At 40.8% G+C, this 15035-nt stretch overlaps 1 protein-coding gene across 2 annotated transcripts in view; it reads right to left on the reverse strand.

Annotated features, from left to right (window-relative positions):
- Positions 1-1514: 1514 nt before the first annotated feature.
- npnta (nephronectin a) overlaps positions 1515-15035 on the reverse strand; it is a 57225-nt gene continuing 43704 nt past the window's right edge. For both annotated transcript variants that reach the window (XM_084364573.1, XM_084364574.1), the window contains 5 exons: positions 14010-14459; positions 6457-6546; positions 5234-5332; positions 3275-3534; positions 1515-3011 (listed from right to left, as the gene is read on the reverse strand). In XM_084364573.1, the coding sequence (XP_084220699.1) occupies positions 2901-3011; positions 3275-3534; positions 5234-5332; positions 6457-6546; positions 14010-14459 (1010 nt within the window). In that variant the 3' untranslated portion in view covers positions 1515-2900. The remainder of the gene's footprint in view (positions 3012-3274; positions 3535-5233; positions 5333-6456; positions 6547-14009; positions 14460-15035) is intronic.

A 15035-nucleotide genomic window follows, 5' to 3' on the forward strand; every position in this document is an offset into this window, starting at 1 on the left:
GCTGTCATTAGGACTTCTCTAATACTTGATCTCTAATGCTGAAATATCAAATTTTTCCTGTTTCATAAAAGCTTGAATCATAGAGTTGACTGTATACTAATATCAAATGAAGCAAAGTGGCCTGTAAGAAGTAAAGAAACCGATTGATGAAGAAAGATAATGTGCTTGTGATGCAGCAGGAATTGGATTTTGTTATAAAACTGGTATATAAATCAAGCACAGTTATTGCTGACATAAAAAGGAGAAATACTGCGATTTAATGCGTGATACTTTGATCATTTTATGCCAGCATGTGGAAAGTAGTTTGACGTTCTAGGGCATCATTATATTAAAGGTGTCCTTTTGAGCTTCTGCTCTGTAGAAAAACAGTTGTATTTTTTCCTCATTAAAATAATACTGTATGCAACCTAAGGGTTTAACAAATATGATGAATACATTTCAACGTCTTCAGACATTTACATTGTTACTGTAACATCAAATGGCTGCAGTCTGTAACAAGTAAAAGTAAAATTTTAAAACTAACATTTTTAATTTACTTTTCCAATATTCAATGCAGAAAATGGCTCCTGTGACTGTTAAACTATTAAATATAATGGTATTACATTATTATTTCTTATGCATTTATATAAAAATCAGGATTTTACTGCCTTAGTCAGCTGAGATTTATTTAATTTGTAATTATTTTTTAGGAGACATCAACTAATGATTATTTTAATTATAGATTAAACTGGTGACTATTTCCTCAATTAAACTTGATTAAAATTGTTTGGTCTGTAGAAGTTCTGAAAATGGTGAGAAATGCTGTAACAATTGACACGTTCACAATGCTTTGTTTTGTCCAACCGATGATAATAAAAATAGAAACAATGACATTACATATGTTCTTTGGTTTTGTTTTTTACATGGTACTTTTTTTCCCATTAGCAGCTAATCATAATTTCTAATGTGATTAGACATGTAAAAGATATGAATGTCTATTGATATTTTATTTTGCTCTCTTTTGGGTGAGGTTTTCTTCTTCACTTTCATCTGACTGGCCTTAAACTAAAACTAAAACTAAATAACTGAAAGGAAAAAATAAATCCTCATATTTTAGGAGCTGGAATCATGAAATGTTTTTGTAAGAAAAATGACTTCAGGGAAGATTAGAATAGTTACCTTTATCTGAAAATTGAATTATCGATTAATTGACTAATCGTTTCAGCTGTACTTGTATATACTGTTGGGTAGTTTACATTATTTTATAAGCTATAAGTCTTCTTCTTCTCCTTTTTTCTTGGAGGATTGCCATCTGTCATGGCATCCCCTGCTGTTGATACCCTTGTGCTCTTTCTGTGCATGTGTGCCCTCATACAAACAATACGGGGACCTGCTCATTAAAACATAGCTCAACAGCGCCACTGGTGGTCAAAACTTCAACATGATGCCTTTAAAAATAAATTCAGCTGCAACTTCTGCTCTAAACACTGTAATGAAGTCAGCTACTAAGATAAGTAAAACAAAAAAACTCAACATATCAGTCAATGTATTTTATTTACATACTGGTCTGGATAAATCTGAATTTGGTGAATGCACCCATGCACACAGAAAACCTTTAAGTTCCAGCCGATGCCCTTCATTATCACAGCATACAATATGCAACTATGTGCTTGGCAAGTTACAGACAGAGCATAATATACCATAACACATGAACATACATATTTTGTGCACTTTAAACACAGCCTTGCACTACACAAGGTTTCCACCTGTATACATGTCCTGTCATTAAAAGTTGAAATACCAACCGTTGTCATCCAATGAATATTCATGTATGAAATTACATAACGTATAAACCACACAACACATGGGACTGTAGATCTTTAGAGTATGTACACACGACTACATTTACAATAATACAATTTGTGAAAGCCTAAAAAGTTGTCGGTATCGTCTTTATAACAAACTGCACTTAATATAACAAAGCACATACTGTATAATAGAAAGTAACTGTTGATTTGCAAGTGTCGCAAAATCATACGCTGATTCTGTTTGACACATTTCAAGTATCTGAAAAACACAAGTGTTTAAACAACTTTTGGAGGCTTCAATAAAAGATCAGGGTAGACAAGGTGCTGAATTTTTAAAGCCTCCTCGACCACACAGATCTTTGAAATACTGAGACAACAAAAATAAAGCTGCGCTCTTTCAGTCAGAACTGTGCTGTAGAAGAAATCTCAGATTGGACCAACAGAAGCAGGGCTTAACTGACTTACTAGTTGGTTTTATACTTTGAGTCCGTGTCCGATTGGAGTCATCTGGATTAGAAAGAATTACTGACTAATATGACCTGTCTTTTTCTTAAATCTCTAACCCTCAAAGAAAAGCATACCATCTCTGATATTTTGCTGATCAAAACAGTCACAAAAAAGCACCTCTGGCCACATGTTTTAACATCAAGCAAATAAAAAGTAATGGCTTGTGGTTAAAGGATCAAAGCAAGGTAAAAGCAGACTCATAAGTGAGGGAACGATCCTCTCTCCAGAAAGAAATGAATGTGGGCCTCTCAGCGGTGTGGCTGGAGGGCTGCCAGGGCTGTGTAGGGTGGAGGACATCTCCATGGTGAGTAGGTGCATGCAGGTTTCAGAGTTATAGGTGATGGAGTGAGAGGAAGGCTGGGGGATGGGGGGGTGGTGCTTGGATCCGGCCATGACATTCGATTCAGTCTTTTTATTCATGGACAGGCGAGAAAGAGAAACCCACTGTTCTGCAGACGCACAATGTTTCGGCTATCGGATGGTTGGGAGGGGCGGGGGTTTGATCAGAGAGAGCTCAGGCAGAGTAAGGGGTTTTCACAACAGAGTCAGTTCTCCTTGAGATGATTTTCCCTCCTGTTTTCTTTCTGCCTTTCTTGGTTCTGTCAGTCAGAGTCTCCTCAGATTGTGCTCCTCTGTGCAGGAGCTTTTCCTCAGGGTGATGTCGTCCACGGCCATCTCGCCGCTCCTGCCTCGCCCACGCTCCCCCTTCAGGATCACCTGGTAAACAGCAGCAACACACACACACACACACACACACTGTTACTTACACTGAGGAACATGCTGCTCTATGATGAAAGATGACTCACTGCGGTTCTACTCAAAGCGGATGTCAATCTTAAATTTCCACGGATCCACTATTTTGAAAAGCAGACTGCTGCTCTGATTTATTTTTTATAAACACCAACATTTCTGTTCACTGCTGTTATAAATATACACACTGTGTGAGTAAACCTCTCTGTCATGTTTATTGGTGCACTTACACTCTCCAGGCCTGTGCCCCATAATGTGATTTGGGTGTGCCTCCAGCCGTTTCCACCTGTTCGGCCCCAGACCGCTGGACTGTACTGCTTTCCCTTCTTCACAAACACTTGCAGCATGCCCACGTGGTGGCCTGCCAGCTTGTGCCGGAACGACAGGCACAGATTGCCGTCGTTCCAGGGCGGGGTGAGTGGCAGGACCAGCCGGGCCCCTCGCCCAGTCCTCTTGTTGCCTACCTCAGGAATGGTCAGGTACCGTCCACCTGGGGAGGCAAGTGACGGACATTACAGTCAATTAAAGCAACATATGTAACTTTTTTTGCCTTAAAATAACAATAATGTTATTTTAGTTTGATGTCTTCTAATAGGATGAATGGTGTCTCAATCACTATTTGTATTTACGACAGTGGTGTTGCACTCATAAACTGTAGGGGGCAGCAAAATTGCACAAAATGCCGATTTCTACATAATGTTGCTTTAATGGAAATAAATTGAATATAATGATTTTTGCAACACTGAATTGTGTTAATTGATGACACCTTGTTTTCTCGCCTAATAGTAAAGTGCTGTATTCTGGAAAATCACTTCATAATAATAACTTTGATTTCCAGAAACAAAATTTGGATTTACTGCGGATAATTTACAGTTTTTCAATTGTACCTACTTTCTACAAACTATTGACAATGAGGTCTGTGGCTTATCCTGAGTCAGAGGAACATTGTCTCTGGAAAGTCAGGTCGCTGTTGAGTTTTTCCAAATGTATTGCAAACTTCAAAATTCATCCGTTCACTACATTAAGTTCAGGTGCCAGGCAGCATGACCCTTTAAAATGTAGGTAAGTAGGTCTGTTTGTCTGTCATAGCACTCATAAAAAATATATCAGGTTTTAATGTTGAACTGGCAGAAAAATTAGACAATTAAAAAAAGACTTGACCCACTTATGTTTCTTCATCTCAAACTATAACCGGTTGCCCGTGGCAAACTGACTTCTCTTTTAGCGATTCATGCATTAGTTAGTGATAGTAATTTAAAGGTGAAAGTGCCTCTGGATGATTGCAGATTAACGTGGATGCATTTTGCTTATTGAGCAGATCTGTGTAGGACTGGTGTTAACCACAGGGGGTGTGATATGAATCTTTAGGCCACAGAGGCTCTCTACATAAGTTATGAGCCTTCAAATCTGTGCCAATCCTCTAACAGCCAGGAGTGTTTGCCAGTGGCTATCCATCACAAGAACTTAAAGTGATGAACTGTAAATAGTTACATGCTTCACAAGACAGTTAAGACGTAGTAAAAGCCATGTATGTACATATCCATAAATAAGATATTGTATCTTACTCAACATATTCCCTTCTCTTAAATGGAATTACGCCTAGTCAGCTTCATTTATGATTTACTTTAAATGATTTGGGGAAATTGAAAGTCTGTGCAAAAATCCTTATTTTCTCTAATGAGTGAGCACAGACTTGGCTGAAATGAGTCTGAGTCTGAACAACTTGGAAACATTAGTAACCTCAAAACTAAGCCAGTTGGCAGGAGAACCCAGATGTGGCTGTTTAGTCTTCACACCCTGTGTGCTGAGTCCTCTCAACATAATTCACCGCAGTTTCTCCTCGTCTGAACCCCAAGAAAAACAGTGTCGTGTTCCCATTTAATGCGAGCCACAGGTATCGCTGCCGGGTCGCGTAATCCTCTTCTCATTTGCATCGCTTTGTAGAGCAAAGCACTAATCTGCAGAAAAGACAAACCACTTCCATCAAGTCGTTTTCATCTTGACCTGTAATTGGGTGGAACAAACTGAGCTGCTTAGATTGTCTGACTCTGTGGGTGTTTGCAGATGCGTGCGCGTCGCTAAAAGGAACGCTGCTTTTTCTCATTTTGATTTACTGACAATAAAACAAACAATTTTCTTTAATTTGTGTGAGTGCGAATGAGTGGCCCCACCCTGCCCCCTTCAATTACCTGACGGATCGGGCGTCGTCTCCCAGTGCAGGTCTCCGTCTTTGTCCCGGATCCAACCGCAAAGACCGTCATCAAAGGAGCAGCCCAGATAGCCGGCCTCTGAGGGAAATAAAACACACTTTGCAGAGAAGATGCAAAAAAGGCTTCAGTCTGCTCTCTGTAATTCTTCACAGGAGCCCCACTGTGCCCCTCTAACGTTACCGGGAGCAAGAGGACTGTTGCGGCTCCTTCTGATGAACATGATGATACAACGACAGTACAAACATTTGTTGTAATCTCAGAGGAGTGCTGATGTATTGAGGTAAAATCAAGGTGAAATGGAGCAGCATAAATAGCAAGAGGAAACCACAAATATTTGTTTGAGCTGCTGGAATTGCTGATAACAATGTGTGTGAGCATATGAGTGAGTGTACGTGTACACATTTAGCCCATGCATGCCGTACCTCATAGTAAAACAGATTATAGTTACAACAGAGAGTCATAATATTCAGTGAGTGATGAGTTCTTTTCGAGCGATGAAGCCTAGACAATAACATTAAGAGAATGCGGGCAAAACAGTTGCGGTATCACCCATGCATTGCTCTACAAATTGGTTGGAAGATAAGAGCAACATCCATCATTTTGTCCCTGAAATAGGGTTTCCGCAAAACACTTCTCTGTTCATTTTCTGAGCCAATGAAAACGCCTTCCCCCTTGACACTGCATAGCAAATGATGCACTGTGAACCAAAATAAACACGCAACTAAATCATTAGGCAATTTAATCTGCATACCATTGGGATCAATAAATCACGTCGAGCAAATGTGACGGATAAAGTGCTGTCTCTTCACAAAAGCTTTTTTCTTATTGTTGTTGGAGGAACTCTGCATTGAGAAGCGGGGAGCTTAAGAGCAGCGGAGCACTGGTGTACCTCCAAATGATCAATTAATCATTCAAGCAGTCGTGCAATCAAGCAAGCATAATGTGAAAAGTGGGGAAGTCTGGCAGTACGTTCTGGGCTGGGAGCCATTATTTAAACGGATACGGCCAGATGTCATGTGTCACCTCCTGGTGAAAGGCCTATCAAAACACATCTGGTCACTATAATATCTTCGCCTCGGCTGCTTCACTGCAGGAGCTGATTGGCAGTTTCATTTTGCTCGTAGCAAATGCGGCTCGTCCGTCATCGTTTGAGCTCTGCAGGCTGTTGCTGATTGTCTCTGTCAAATGTGTGTTGTGTTTACCTGGGTCGTCCTTGGCTTCGTCTGCCGTGTTGCCGAGCTCAATGTCAAAGTCGACGCCGAGGACGGTGTTGCGGTCGTGGTTCCGAGGGACTGAGGAGAGAGGGGGGAGAAGCAGGTTTAGATAAAGGATTAACAAAAGGTATTATATTTGCACACCACGCCATTCACACTTGTGGCTATTGTGCTGCTTTGTTTTCTTTACTCTACGAGGACTCTACAAGGATGAATCAATGTGACGGTTTAGTGCCTGCATACAAAGAGCCGAGCACATTTAACAACAGTCAACTGAGCAGGATACCTGAGAAAAACCTGCAGAAAACACCAGAAGTCAAAAGTGAATCATAATGAGGAAAAGGGCAACGGTTCATCTGATGCAACGTCTGGGCAAATGGCGCAGCTACACAACCTGGGGCTACAGTACATACACACACATACAGTAACACAGCCAGTCCTGAAATAGCCTCTTTCCTTCTCCAATGGGGTCACACTGCCCGAAATACTATAAGCCAAGCTGTCTTATTAAAGGTCAACTGACAAGTGAAGAGCAGAAAGTTGTTTCTTTTACTTTTACGGTGACAAGAATTTTGTAGAGAAAGGTTTCTTTTAATGTATTGGAACAACAATTGTCTACAGTGGTTTTGAATTGCCTTCACGAAGCGGTTCTTCATGGCTGAAAATGTCAAAACATCATTTGACGTCTACATTTTAGTATGTAATGCATTCAAGTTTTTCCTTTTCTGAACCGACCCTCTGTCCTTATGTGGTACGGACCATCGAGTCCCTTCAGGGAAATTTGTGATTATTAATATTGTGCCCATGATTAAAACTGACATGACACGTCAGTGGAATTTAATGGGGCCGACTATCAAATAAACTATTCCCAGCATCCCGGGCGGATCCTTGCTCCTATGCCATGAATGCGCTGTAACCTGCACTTGAACCGTCCGTCCCCCCGACATGTGCCCCCTCTAGTCAGAGCCCATCCCCACGCTGGGTCACAACCACCTGGCAGACCGCGATGTAGTCTGACAGTCGAAGGAATCCGAGAGCGGGGAGGTCACACTCACACCAGGCTCTCCAGATATCCCAGGCATCCGGGTCTCTCTCTGCGTGTGTCTGTGTTTGTGTGTGTCTGAGCTTTTAAGGAACGTAACCCACCACGAGCCCTGGTGTCCGGTCGTATATCGATATATAAAGAGTGAATCCGGTGATACGCCAATTAAGGGAGCGGTAATTTGAACAGCGACACCGTGACTACAAGTAAAAAATAGCTGCGTTTGATCTTATCTTGACGTAAAAGGAACTCTATATATACAATTTGTTAATTTGTCTTATATTTGTTTTATGCTGCCATTTTCTTTGTCACTTGTCAAAATGTCATTTGTGCTGCTCAAACCAGTTTCAGGCAACTCAACCCGGCTTCTGTCCTGAAACAGTGGCTCTGTTTATATTTATATTTCTCGATTCCGATTGAAATCATTCTGATTGAAGATTTCGCGTTAACTGTTTACACTGGGTGGGATTATGAGGGTCTGGTGTTCACACGCAACAACAAATTTAGTGGGAAGAGCTGTGTGACGTGCACAAAAGTGATGTTATGTCACGCATTCCTCTTCTTCATCGGATATTTTATCTCTTTTGGCGCATGTTTGATCAGTTCCTGTCCCGAGGACGGATATCTATTGTATCGTTTACATGGGACAGTTTTTATTTTGACTACCCCTCTGCAACCACTTCAAATTGCATTCAGTTTGGACATGTTTATTCTGATTGAGGTGTTTATTTGGAGCATTTTTATTCAGTTTGGGCTTTTAAACAGTTCATTATCAGAATATTAGGCTCCATGTAAACGCAGCTACCGTCCTGGATACTTTGCACGATCTGTCAAAGCAGAATGTAGCCCAAACGAAAACTTTTCACAGCAAGGTCAGTGGATCATCCAGAGTAAGTGGGACACTGTTTCTACAGAGACAAATTGCTTTATTTTCAAATGTATTACTTTAATGCTTCGAGCACCACAAACAAAACATTCAGCTCCCTTATGTTAGAGGGGAGAAATCTCTGCTATCTGAAAACCTCAACACAATAAAATCTCAGATATCACTAGAGGCAGGAGTATAATTTGGGGGGGAAGCGACCTTTTAAAAACATATTTGCTCAACAACCATGCTGAAACACCACACAATTAATGCTGGCCACTCTTGTTTTTCACCTCTTGACCTTGTGTGATTCATTTCATCCAAATGTGGATGAATATGGATATGTGAGGTCATAAAAGCTGCTCAAAGGGGGATTAAGCAGTAACCAATTCCTGACTTTTTTTTGTATATTTCAAATTTAGTGCATTAACTTTTCACTGTAGTGGGTGAAAACCTTGAATCTAATAATGCCCACTTTTATGAAGCATCGGAAAAAGCCTTGTTTTAAACTTAATGCAAATCAATTTTTGATACAGCAGAAAGGATGCTGAGCGGCTTTTATGCACCTCAGAGGAGCATGTGCTTGCTCAAAGAGAAATATATATACATTTTGGGAAATATGCGTTTAATATTTGCTCTCTTGCCGAGAGTTAAATGAGAAGATTAATACAGACATCATGTCTAAGACTGGAAGCAGGGGGAATCAGTTAGCCTGCCTTCCGACGTGAATGGAGGAAGGCAGCAGGATGATTTCAGTGATTTATTATGGCAGGGTACAGGCAGGCAGGCAGGTACAGGTCTAGGTAAACATGCAGATAACAGATGCTCGAAAACAAAAGCACAAGGCAAGAAACCAAGGAAGCAACATGTACGGACTGACAGAGGAACAAAGGAGCTGAGCTGGTATATGAATGAGTGGTTAGAGTGATGAGGGTAATCAGGTCCAGGAGTGGAGATGGTTGGGGAAAGCTCAGGTTAAGAGAATAAGGAGTGGCAGGACCGGGGATGGAAGCAGAAAAGTCTGGGGACATCTTGTAGACAGGTAGGGAATAATGCTGAGAGGGAGAAGAGAGGGACTAAGAAGCGGTGTATTTTTGTGGAGAGCTCACAACAAGCTCAGCTACTCACATCCCAGCTCCAGAATGACACACAGACACAAGAGTGGTATCAATCTTCTCATCTAGTTCTGGGCAGGAAACCGAATTAATGGACCATCCAGAATAATGAATATTCCTGAACTTGGATGGAGGTTCAAGCTTTTCCCTGGACACAGATACTAATGTTGATTGCGCAGGTCCAAGTTGAAAGGAAACCGAAGTCCTAGTCTGGAAATTGATTTGACTTTAGTAAACACCTGCACCTGAGGCACAGCTGAGGTGTTCTTGACGCCATCGGGCTCTTATTCAAATGATTCCTGTTTCCGTCTAATTATTAGAATAATCACTCGGCGGCGTCTCTCCTCCCTCCCACTCTCATCACATTCAAACCATCTTCTGGAAGCTCTGATTTCGAGAACTGCTCTGCCGTGGTGCAAACTATTAGATTGATGTCTCCCTCAAGCGGTGCAGACAGGTGTTAATGTAATCTTCTCTACCCTCTTTCCTTTTTCTAATTATGTGATGCCATCTGGCAAGGTGTGAGCTATCCCACACTCTACTCTGCTGCATTTTACCAGATATTTCTATATCAAAGAAACTTTCTCAGGTTTAGCAAACGCGAATTTATGTGAAGTGAGCATGACAACAACAAATGAGCAAGGAACCGCTAACCGTTACATTTTCTTTTACAAAAAAATTACAAATAAGTTACAAATAAATAAATAAATATATAAATACCAATAAAAGTCTCGCCTTCTGTTGTTTATTCCATGTGGCTGTGTATCAAAATATGCAAATGTACTGAAACTGCACATGTTTGAGAAGTTGGTGGTTCATCTGTTTGCTGTGAGAACGTGGAGGATACAAAAAGTTAAATTTGAGGAATGCAAATAATTAATAGAATAAAGCTAGGGATGCAGGAAGTCAGACACAGTTGAGGGTGCTGAGGGGTCAGTCTATATAATGACATCATTGTAAGGGGTGTGTGACGTTCATGTTTTTTGTATTCATTTGAATGGCAAGCATAACCTTTTTCTAATAGCTATTAACAACAATTCGAGAACATTTTGCGCTACAGCAGAGGGCAAACTTGTACACCAACATACTTTAGATCAAAGCAGCTACATCGACTACAAATCCCCCAGACTCCCTTATAAAATCCCTCAATTGTGTGAGTTGTTGAGTTAGGAGAAACTTTACAAACTTTGTGAAATGTTCTTTATGACAATTTTTCAATTAGCTGGACCTTTTTGTAAATTCGGCATAGGTTATACATTATGTTCTTCCTGTCTTTGTGTAAAAAACATTGCATCTTATTTTTGTGGTCATTCGAGATGCATGTCAAGACGCCTCATGCCAAGTGTGACCTGACGAGCTGTCCCCCTAGTGATTGGCTCACCAAAGAAGCATTTTAATGCTGGGTTAAACAGCCTCAAAGTTTAAAATAATACAGCGTTGTGAGGCTACGAAACATTCATAGAGGATCGAGCGTGCATGACGCAGATCTGCCTGTTTGTCACTGTTAACAGAGACTCCAGTCTGCAGTGTAGTTCATACACTTGACTGATAAACCACAGTAGAGCAACTTTAGGCTTCGTGATCAAGGAAAGTTTTTATTTCTTCTGTTCATATTCTCACGCTGCGAGTCTGCATCGCATTATTTCACCAACTGATGGTTTTTACAGTGCCCTCGTTTTAGCAGCACTGGTTCCATGGATGAAGCTGATTATTCTGTATAATTTTTTTATATTTCTCGTTAAAGTTTAATTATTCCTACTGAAAAAGCAATTCTTTAAAAGTGGATCAGAAGTATGTCGTTTTTTTTTTATTTTATAGCAAAAGTTGCTCAAACAGGAGTGCCAGTTATTGGGAACTATTTCTTTTAACTTGCATTTTGGGGTGTTAATGGCACCAACACGTGTATGTGAATGATTCTCCACTGCATTTTTATTTTTAATTTTTAGAACAGTTCAACCAGACTACAAAATAACACTTTTTATCACTCAGCTCTGGTGATATATCACCATGCAGATTGGTTTGGTGTTATGTGTCCGGGTTTTGACATATCCTCAACTCTGAAGCTTCTGTCCCCACCCTGATATAATGGAGGTGAGTTGAGTTTTTTAAGGTTTTGAGGTTTATTGGATATACACTCTTCATGCTGTTTTTGGTGTTTTAATGTGATTTGTTTAGAATTATAGCCTTATCCTTTAAATGCTATAATAACAAGTATTTAGCGGCAGACACATCGTCTATTAAATTGAGCTACTTAGGTCTTGAACTATGTTTCAGGCTCAACAAGTTGTTTGGTACGGGGATTATCTCATTAAGAAACAATCCACCGTTGCGTGCGTTCAACGCTGTGAGATTAAGGAAAGCAGCAGATGATTGCAGTGATTACCTCACTTGTTAGAGCAAAAAGAAACAATCCGAACCACCTCTCACTGCCACAGTATTTTGAATTCAATTCCATTATTTGTTATTAATCGAGGACGTCTAACCGAAGCAAAGCCTGATGATGCGTCTTGGAATGTAATTGGTGTCAAAGATGCGTGCCTGGCAGAGAGCGTGGTGTGACATGTGGATAAACAACAGTCTGGCTGAGCAGCAGTTTGTGTTTGTTAACACAATCCAAAGAGATAATTACCTTGAGAGGAAAATTCTGACTTTAACAATAACATCACTTTCATTTGCCATCCTGTAAATATGGACTATTGCTTAACAATTTGTATATCATACTGTAATAAGGTGGAAATAGCTTGATTTACATACTTATCACCATCGGTGAGAAAACTACTTGCAGAGTTCTCCCATTGCCATATGTTGAATCCCATATCTTTGATTTCAACCATCTTCACATATTTACATCAATAATCATCTTCATGTTTCTCACCAAATGTTTAGAATTACGTCTGGCACGTGGTTTAGCTGGCAGATTAACTGTGTGCACATGGGAACTGACTGCCAACTGCCCAGATAACTTACAGTCACATATTCATGTGTTTGAATGCAAAATGAATATGATAATACGCATCATCTGTCAGGTAAACATCACTCCTAAATCCCCCAGAATGTGACATGTTTCATTATAAACACAATGTTTCAGGATTCAGAGGAAGAAATATGCAAATTTGCTCCAATTTGGTTAGCAGAAACCTGTCAGGGAGCTGATGAAGATGAATGGTTGTGCCAAAATCTGTGACCCAGAAGTAAACAAAAGGTTCACCTCGCTATCAAACATTAAAACACAGAGATTAGAATCAGCTAATGCAACAAGTCATCGTGTTTCCCAGGAGGTTAAAGCTAGTATTTTGTGTAAACGATGTGTATTTCTATATACGTAAAGGCGTCGCTTGTAGTGATAAACTCACAGAGAATCATGAGTCAACTCTGAAGTGTCCCTCAGCTATATGAAGGTTTATAGCATCCATAAGTTCATTGTTTTTGTTTGAGGTCCCACAACCTTTACTTTGGTTCACTCACCGCTCTCATCAGCACTGATTCAACACACAGCAGCTGTTCAGTTCAGTGAAAGTGCTCAGTGCACAAAAAGGCGGTCATTAAAAGTTAGCATCTAGCTGCTAAATATAGAGGGACATTTTGCAGCTAACAAGCCAAATAATTCCCTCAGGAGACCAAACTAGAGCTAAAAGGAGAGAAAAAGCAGAACTTATTCTTGTCAGGTGGCCATAAACTCGACTCCAGAATAAATGCTAACTTTCACTGTATCTACCGGATGTATAAATAGCTTTGTTTGCTTACAGGTTAACCATTACAACTTTATGAGGTGATAATTATCAGTATTGTGTTTACAGCTTTACTTGTTGCTCTCATGTGGCAAAAAAACAAATAAATACAGGTTTAAAAGTTTGCCTGCATTACTAATATTTGTAAAAGGGCCTTTAAAGGGACTCTGTGTAACAATTTACATGCATTAATCACTTTTTTTCCTGCAATAGTCGAAAGGATGTGACTTTATGCTCGTTCTCCAGTGCCTCGTCTCAGTGCCTCTCTCCGCTCCACCAACAGAGAGCAACAGTAGCTGACGTTAGTTTAAAACATAAACTAACAACCGGCTTCCAGCTCAACATAAACAGCAGTCAGTCAAAGTTAGCATTTAGCTGGTGAACACAGACGTACATTTAGCTAAAGAAGAGTTGGTGGAGACCAAAAACAGAGCCAAAAGGAGAGTAAATATGAGACTTGTTTTTGTCAGGTGGTCGGAAACCCGACTCCGAATAAATGCTGTGTTGCTCTGTATCTCCTGGATGTGTAAAGAGGCAGAACAGGATAATCATCACAACTTTAGGAGGTAATAATATACCCCCATGTGGCAGAAAAATACATTTACACAGGTTTAAAGGTTTGCTTACATTATTAGTAAATGTAAAGAGGCCTATAATTTCATGTGCGAATAGGTAAAAAATGAAAAATGTCAAATCTGTAGTAGAATGTAGTATCTTGTTTCCCTAAAAGGTGAAAGTGAATGTCAGCTGTGGTACAATAAAAGGGAAAATAATAAAAAGCTCTTTCTTACTGTGGACATCCCCCCTCTGTTTGGTGACCTCCTTCTGAATGGTGTTGTCTACTGGTGTGACCGGTGGTGGCGGCGGGGGGAGTCTGGTGGGAGGCACTGGTCTTGGTGGGAGTCTGGTGGGAGGCACTGGTCTTGGTGGGATGTAGGGCTTGCGTGTGGGTACTGGGGGCTTCCTGGTTGGCACAAAGGGCTTCAGAGTGGGAACCACCGGCTTGCGTGTCGGAGGTGGGACCCTCTTTGGAGGCAGAGGTGCTTTGGTCGTCGTCCTGGCTGTCGTAGTCGTGGTGGTGGCGACTGTTGATTTGGGAATAACGGGGAAGATTCTCCTCTGAGTCACCGGTGGGCGGAGGGTGGTGGTGGTCCTCTTCTGATCCATGTCAGGGATGCGGTTGTGATGATTTGGAGGCGGTTTGCCTGGTCTCGGCGGGTCAATAACCACCTTAGGAATGGCTGAAATAATAAGAGAATGCAGATGGAGCACTGAAATATGAGCACTTAAGAGTTAATGAGGCGTAGAATTGCAGACTAACTGCAATGATTAGCCTGACTTCTGCAGAGGAGGGCTTTCTTTCATCTACAGAGACTTCTCCTGATATCTATTAACTAAATGTTAGCATCTTAAAACAAATTGGGTGTCTCAAATCTCACTGAAGCAAAAGCTTACACTTGCAAGAGAGGCCAATAAAATTATTATGCAGCAGACATTCATTGTGAGGCTCATTTTTAAAACAATTCTGGGCATATTTTCCTCAATGGGAGCGTTAAAAGAGAGAAAGAGGGATAGCTTTGACATGTGGCCTCACAAACTAACCCACAAAGACGCCCCACGTTCAGTGAATTTCTTCTCCTGTGGAATCAATATTGCCTTCAGAGGGTGCCTCTTTTTTTCACCTTTTATGTGCTCAGCCTGATTAGTAATTCTTTGTGCGCTCGTAGCCAGGGGCCTCGCAGCACCGGGCTAAAGCTGCTCTGTGTGTGTGGAATGATCTCCGCTCTCAAACAGGCTGCTGTGCCCCGGAGATCACC

Source organism: Pagrus pagrus (genome assembly GCF_965226575.1).
Source record: "Pagrus pagrus genome assembly, chromosome: 2".
NCBI lineage: Eukaryota > Metazoa > Chordata > Actinopteri > Spariformes > Sparidae > Pagrus > Pagrus pagrus.